This window comes from Pipistrellus hanaki (genome assembly GCF_964339955.1).
Source record: "Pipistrellus hanaki genome assembly, chromosome: 6".
Lineage (NCBI taxonomy): Eukaryota > Metazoa > Chordata > Mammalia > Chiroptera > Vespertilionidae > Pipistrellus > Pipistrellus hanaki.
In genome coordinates, this window is record NC_140508.1 from 88,510,699 (window position 1) to 88,517,976 (window position 7,278).

At 64.3% G+C, this 7,278-nt stretch overlaps 1 protein-coding gene across 2 annotated transcripts in view; it reads right to left on the reverse strand.

Annotated features, from left to right (window-relative positions):
- CABLES1 (Cdk5 and Abl enzyme substrate 1) overlaps positions 1-7,065 on the reverse strand; it is a 46,469-nt gene extending 39,404 nt beyond the window's left edge. Inside the window, exon 1 of one of the 2 annotated variants that reach the window (XM_084888245.1) lies at positions 6,002-7,065. In XM_084888245.1, the coding sequence (XP_084744371.1) occupies positions 6,002-6,621 (620 nt within the window). In that variant the 5' untranslated portion in view covers positions 6,622-7,065. The remainder of the gene's footprint in view (positions 1-6,001) is intronic. The other variant, XM_084888244.1, reaches the window with a different exon arrangement.
- Positions 7,066-7,278: the final 213 nt, after the last annotated feature.

A 7,278-nucleotide genomic window follows, 5' to 3' on the forward strand; every position in this document is an offset into this window, starting at 1 on the left:
GGAACCTAAAACGGAGCAGATGTGGGTTTCAGTGTGGGGAGAAGGTGTTGGCAAGTCCAAACAGAAGCCGGGAGCATCCCGTAGGCTAGGACAGGGAGGGTGCTGGGAGGGTCCAGCACTCACCTCCGGGGCAGAGAGCACTGGACTAGGACAGGGTCATACACTTCCTGTAAGGAGCCAGAGAAGGGACATGTTAAACTTTTCACCCGTGTGGTCTCAGCCACAACTCCTCAGTGCTGTCCTTGGAGCACAAGAGCAGCCAAAGACAATACAGGCATGAACAGGCTGACCGTCCACAGCAGATTTTATTTCTGCACAGCCCAGGCCACACTGGGCCCATGGTGGGTGCAGTCTGCAGACCCCTGGGCTGCAGGGGAAAGGATGAAGCTGAGAAGACACTGAGGGTCAAGCCAAGGACACTCATGGAAGGCGGTGTCATTCCCATTTCATAGATGAGAACAGACACGAAGTGACAGCCAGAGCCACAACCTGCCCCTGCGGGGCCAGGCCCTGAGCCCACTCACCAGGAAGCACCCGGCAGGAGGCACGGAGCCCAGATGCGAAGCAGCAGGCAGGCCTCAGGGAGGAGGGGAGGGGGGAGGGCAGCAGGCAGGTGCTGGGCGCAGTTCCCGGTCACCGCGGCCTCCGTCCACCCTGGACTGCCCTCTGGGCCTCACACCCAGGCCTTCCTGAGGGACTGAACGGCAGAAACCACGCCAGGGAACCCTCGGCGAGGAGGGCCTTGAGGCCAATGGTCAGCAAAGCCAATTTGAGAGGCATTCCTGCGGGGCTCACAGACCACAGCCCGGAGTGTGCGGGAAGGAAGGGCACAGACTCTGGGGCCAGGTGCCTGGGCTGAGCCTGGCTCCCACGTGTGGGCTGAGGGACCAGAAAGGTCCCTAACCTCTCTGTGCTCTGGGTGGGGCGATGACGGCATGCCACCGGGGTGTTACATGTCAGCATTCACTAAATCCCCATTAGACACCGTGTCAGATAAAGGCACCCACTGCCACAGCACCGCGCCAGACCCGCCCCCAGAAGTGTCCCAGGCCCGGTGGGGGCTCCAGCCCAGCCCTCCCGGGGCAAACAGCCTATTTACATCCATCGCCCAACAGATGGCCACGCTCTTGTCCGCCCGCAGGACCAGCACGGCGGCTCCGCATGCTGGTCCCCGTGCCGTGTGTGCTGGTGGATGACACAGTCATTAAGCTCCAGGACCAGGCTTTCCTCCCCAGCATCCCCGACGCCCACAGAGCCCCAAGTGACCCTCTGCCCCCGTGACTTTGACTCCTGACCTCGGTGTCGTTAGGGGCGGAAGCCTATGTCTACAGCCTGCCACAGAGGGACGCCTGCAGATCCCTCTGGGACGTGGGGTGGAGAGGTGGGGGGGTGGGGGCGGTGAGGACGGACCCTCCCAGGCAGTGCGTCCAGCCTGGACGGCTCTAAAGCTGCCGGTCCAGTGTGACACCTTCGCTGCCAGATGGAGCTCCGCCAAAGGTGGTTTCTAAAGCCTCCTCACACCGAGAGAATCCCACTCACCATCACTCGTGCATGTCCTGTGACCAGAGCCACAGGGAACAAACTTACCACCACGTCTGCATCTGAGTCCGAGGTCAGGTTATCCAAACGGCCCCAAGCTACACACACAGACTCCGCAGCAGGACGCGGGACTACGGCGCTCAAGCCCGAGACCCCGAGAGCCTCAGTGTCCCTCTATCCCAGGGGTCCTCAAACTTTTTAAAGTGGGGGCCAGATCACGGTCCCTCAGAGAGCTGGAGGGCTGGACTATATGAACTACTAATTCCTACTGTAACACCTCGGCTGCGCTCACTGCCCAAAAAACCTGGCGGGCCGGATCAGACTCCTCTGCGGGCCGCAGTTTGAAGACCCCTGCATCCCAACCCCCTCATCCCACAGGGAGAGGGCGGACGGACGGGTAGGGCGTGAGGCGACGGCCCAGGTTACCAGCCCCAACAGCCCAGGCCCGGAATCCAGGCTGCCACGTCTGGCCTGGCACCCTGGTCCAGTCCCGCCCCCGCCTCACCCGCCTTCCTCCCCGGTGGGCTCGAACGCCACCCGCCCTCGGCCTCTCCCTGCCTGAAACTCGCCTTCGATGACAGGAAGTCTGTCAGGAAGAGCTTCCTGGGCAGCGTGGGCTCAGCACGAGCCAGGCAGCGCTCTCCCTGTCCTTCCGGAGGGCAGAGGTCACACTTGGCCAGCAGTAAGCAGCCTTCTGATTTATTTCCCCGTCCAAGCTCACCCAGGGCATTTCGGACGTGGTGACGGCCAGGAGGGCCCTGGTGAACCCGGGCCACTTGCCTGGCCCTGAGGGCGCGGCCTCCCCGAGCCGGGTGAGCTTCTGACCAGGGCCCGGCTGGGACGGCAGCTTTGCTTCCACAGTTGCTGAAAAAATGACTCAACAATAACGTGGGTCGGCTTCCTGCAGAGCAGCTCAAAGCCTTTCACTGACCTCTGAACCCCGGAGGGTCAGTGGCTTACAGCTGAGCAGAGCGGGAACTCTGCCTGAAGTCACAGCCAGGTGGGAGTCAGGGAACATGTCCAATCCTCTCCCCCTTCCTCTGGGATGGATCCCCTCGTCAGCTCGCAGTGAGGTGACAGTCACAGCGAGCAGGGCAGTGCAGAGGGAGGGAGATGGGAGCTCGAGTCTGCAAAGTGAAGCGGCGGGTGTGCAGGGAGCCTGGCTGGGTCCCAGTGCTGAGTAACCGCACAGCATCCTGTGCCCAGCGCCCTCGGCCCCACGACAGGAGCACAGCACGGGGAGCCTGCTCTCGCGCGCAGCTCAGCTGCATCCAGGCGGCTGGTTAGAGACAGGGACGGAGGTCCCGTCAGACCTGCAGGCCGCTCTGGTGTGCGGAGCGGTCATTACATCCCACGGCCAGCGCTCAGCATGGAGGTGAAGAGCAATTAGCACTTAAAAGAGCCCGAGACACAGGCCAAGGCTCCTATGAGGAAACACCCAGAAAAACTGATTAACTTGCCCCGGGTCATACAGAGGCATCGGAATTCAACCCCAGACCCAGGGCTCCTCTGTACCCCAGGGCTGTCCTGCTGAAGTCCTAACTCCCCACAAGGCACCATGCTCACTCACTGGGATGTTCTAAGAAGCAACATCCTCATGTTATTTTAAAAGAATTCGCTGGTCACCATGCCCTCTCCTGTCGAGGGCTCAGACTCTGGGCTTCTGGGTGGCTGTCTGCTGCCAGACACTGCCTTAGAAAGGAAACCTTAAACTCACCTCATAAACCTGCCCTCCCTTCACCCATTAACACCTTCTCCATGGGGAAACAGGAGAAACAGGACAGGGTATCAAGGAGGAGGCATCTTTTTGACTTCCACCTCCACCACCTGCCTAGCCCCTCCCTGTGCAGGCTCCCCAAGCTGGAGTCGGCCAGGGGCCATGGTTCTGGTTCCCCCAGAAATTACCAGGCAGAATGGCAAGTAGCAGAGCCACTAGGGGGCCCAAACCAAGAGGCCACACGGGGCCTGTGAGGATTAAACGTGATCAGTGTCAACCCTGCAGCCCAGGGCAAAGCGACTGTGTCATAGTCCCAGTGACACATCCGGGCCAGGCCTGGGCCCAGGAAATTTCCCGAGTCGTCTTCCAAGGTGTGGAAGTCCAAGCAACTGGGATCGGTTTCACACTTGTCCAGGTGGAAGTAACAGAAAAGCCAGGCTTTCAGGATTTCAGAGGGGATAATTCTGGAAGCTTATACCCCACAACAAACCCGGGACATGAAATCTCAGGCTCATACAGAGACAGATTCAGATGGGACGGTGGCAAGGAGCTCCCCATTTCCTTTTGTACGGACCCAGCGGGGGATCCTGTGAAAATGCCGAGTTGGTCTCAAGGAATCTCAGTGGGATCGGAGAGCTCACATTTCTAAGCGCTCCCTCGAAGGTCAAAGAGCCCACACTTTTGAGCAGCCAAGGTTGGCACAGCGAGGAACAAATGCAAGGAGAGCATAACTGGATTTTAAAATCCACGGAGGTATAGGGACCCTCCGTGAAGGTGTGCGTGGAACCAGCCACCTCGTAGGTGGGAGGCATGCAGGAAAGCAAAGGGCATTCTTTCTTCAAGCGCATCTGCAATCTACATCGCCGTCTGGGCAGGTGTGAGGGCGCGTTAGGGATCCTGAAAGCAGTGCTTCTGGCTGAACCTTGGAAGCAGCGTGGCTCGGGGAGCAGGCACCCAGGGTATTTCCACTCCAGCAGCTGTGGCCAGGCGAGCTCTCGCGGCCTTTCTTACGTTTGTCCATGGACCTCCTCTCTGTACATTACATTTGATGCTGTTTCTGTGGACAACTATAATTTATCTGAACGCTCACCAACATGTCAGTTATAGAGAATCCCGAAGTAGAAAGATGGATGTGGTTGTCGGGTAAGGAGGGACCTTATATTGACTAACGCGTCTCAGTGTGTGTGTGTGTGGGGGGGGGGGGGGGGGGATGGGTCACACAGACAGGGCTTGGCAGTGATAGGGTCAGAGATTAAATTCCACCTCTTCTTTGGATCCGAAGTGCCAGCACACAAGAGCCTCCACAGGCCTCACAGGACATTCCCCAAGACCAAGTGGGCGGTAATCTGACCCCGGCTGCTCCTCCCCAGGAACACATCTGCCTGCAGGAGACAGGCCTGCCCTGCACACTGGCTGGGAATACCAGGGATGTTTATTGCCATTCCTGTCCTGACCTCTGACAGCTGGGTTTATGCTCAAACTACAGACACAGAGCCCAGGAGTGATGTCAGGCGCTAACATCCAGCTGCCAGAGAGAAATGCTGAGTGCGCACACTGCCCAGCGTGGAAGGGATTTCCTCCCCGCAGCACCGCTGATGGGAGAGGTGAGCGCTGACAAGAAATGCCAGGGCCAGACCCCATAATTCACGCGCACAGTCCCAGGCTGCTTCCCGCTCCCGGCCCTCCTGCAGCCTGGGCGCTCACTGCTGAGCCCTGAGCGGGCAGGACCTCGCCCCTGGGAAGAAGGCCACTCAGCAAACTTCTGGAGGAGGGCAGCGGCTCTTCCCCATTGTCCCCTGGGGAGGAAGTGAGCTCTCCGCAGGCACCTTCCTGGGCCAGGGCACGCCTGACTCCCAGGCCAGCATTGCAGAGCCGGCTCCCTCACCTCAGGCCGCTGTGTCCGGTCAGGTCCCATCCCACAGGGCACCAGAGGCCGCGGGAGGTCACACTCACCAGCCAAGGTGGATCTGCGCTGTAGCCAGCGGCCTGGGAGGCTGGACTCTCCCGGGAACAGGCCAGCCTTCCCAGCCCCTTGGTCCTCTGCCAACCTCGTCCACTGCCTGACAGCTGACTCCCACTGTCCCCTGAACACGTGGCGACAAGCAGCAGCTACTTCCTGAGCCATAAGCCAATGCCCAACATGCCATGTTTTTGTTAAGATGCCCAATACCTGCAGATAACAAGTTAGCAAGTAAAACATGCTTTTAACTGACCTTAGCAAACTCATCTTGGCATGGAAAAAAGAAACCCGAGCCCCATTTCACCCCTGGCCTGCATCAAGGGAATGTAAGAAGGGCTTGGCATTTTTTGAGAAAAGGAAAAGGAAAACGCCAAGTCTTGCTAAGACATGGGAACCCTTGAGCAGGAGTTTCTCAGGAGGGATTGGCCGCGTGTCAGGGACAGGTTGGGGCTCAATGCGCCCCTGAGCTGCCAGCGGACCCATCGCTCCGCTGTGCTGCCAGGCCTCCGGCAGGAGGGCGCGCATCTCCGCCTGAGGCTGGAGGTCCGCTCCGCGATGGAGGGTTCGGCGCCGCTTTTTAAGGGGCTCCCGCGACTCCCAGCTCTGCGCCCGCGGCGTGGCCGTGCCCTTCTGCTCTGTGGCTCCCACACTCAGGCTGGGGGCGCTCCCACCCCCGCGTGCCCCGTGGATGGAATCGGGGCCTGAAGCGGGGGACCGGCGGCTCGGGGAGCGGGGAGGACCGGGCACCGCGGCCCCGCGCCGGCGGGGGGCACGCCCGCACTCACCGGGACCGCTGCAGCTGCTCCAGGGCGCTGGCGCCGCACGCCGGGCCCTCCAGGGCGCACAGGGGCTGCGAGGTCGGCCTGGCGAAGGCGACGGGCAGGATCCCCGGAGTGAACGAGCCGAGGCGGCTCCGGCTGCCGCCGCCCCCCGGGGTCGCGGGGCCCAGGAAGGCGGCCACGGGCCCCTGCGCGCCCGCGAAAGCGTCGTCCTCCTCGGGCTCCTCCGGCCCGTCGGGCGGCGGCGCGCGGGCGGCGGGGCCGGGCAGCGCGGCGGGGCCGCCGGGGGCGGGGGGCGGCGTGGCGGGCTGCGGGAGGCAGGGCCCCGGTCCGGCCTCCGGCGGCGCCGTGCCCGCCGCGGCGAGCGGGCTGAGCCGGCCCCGGGCGCCGCGGTCCTCGCCGCCGCCCTCCTCGTCCTGCAGCGGCGGCCGCCCGTCCAGCGAGATGCGGGTGAGGAAGGAGAGGGCGGCGCGGCGGCGCCGCGGGTCCACGCGCGGCTTCCGGGGCTCCGGCGGCCGGGCGGGCGCGGCGGCCGCGGGCGGGGGCGGGGGCGGCGGCTGCGCTCCGCCGGTGCCCGGGGCGTCGGTGCTGCAGGCGGCGGGCCCGGGGGTGGCGGCGGCCGCCATGGTGCCCGAGGCGGCGGTCTGTCCGCGGGGAGTCTGTCCGCGGCCCCGGCTCGGCGGCCCCGGCTAAGCGGCGGGCGCGAGCGGCGGCCCGGGCTGGGCAGGGCGCGGGGCGCGGGCGGCGTGCGCGGCGGCCCGGCCCCCCCGCGGGCGGCCCATGCTGGCCCCGCGGCCCACGCGCGGCTCCTGGCTCCCGGCTGCCGGCTGCCGGCTGCCGGCTCCCGGCTCCCGGCTCCCGGCTCCCGGCTCCCGGCTGCCGGCTGCCGGCCGCGGGCCCGGGCGGCCGGTCGGTGCGCCGTTCCTCCCGCGCTCCCGGCCGCGGGCCCGAGTCCGTATTTATAGGCGCGCGCCCCACGCCGCGCTCCGAGCGCCCCGCTCCGGCGCTCAGTGTCACGTGCGGCGGGACCTGCGGGAAAACAAAGCCGCGGGCGGCGGGCGGCGGAGGCCGCGGGGGGGCGGGGAGGGAGGAAGAGAAAGTGAGCGGGACCCGCCCGGACGTCCGCGCTTCCCGGGAGGGTGGTGGCTCCCGGCACTCGCGGGACCAGGGAGGGCGGCGAGGACACTCCGGGGCGCGCGCATTCCGGGGTTCGGGTGCGAGCAGAGCCCTCAGTCGCGGGGTGAGCAGGCCCCCGGAGCTGGGTCTGCAGGACAGTGACTGGG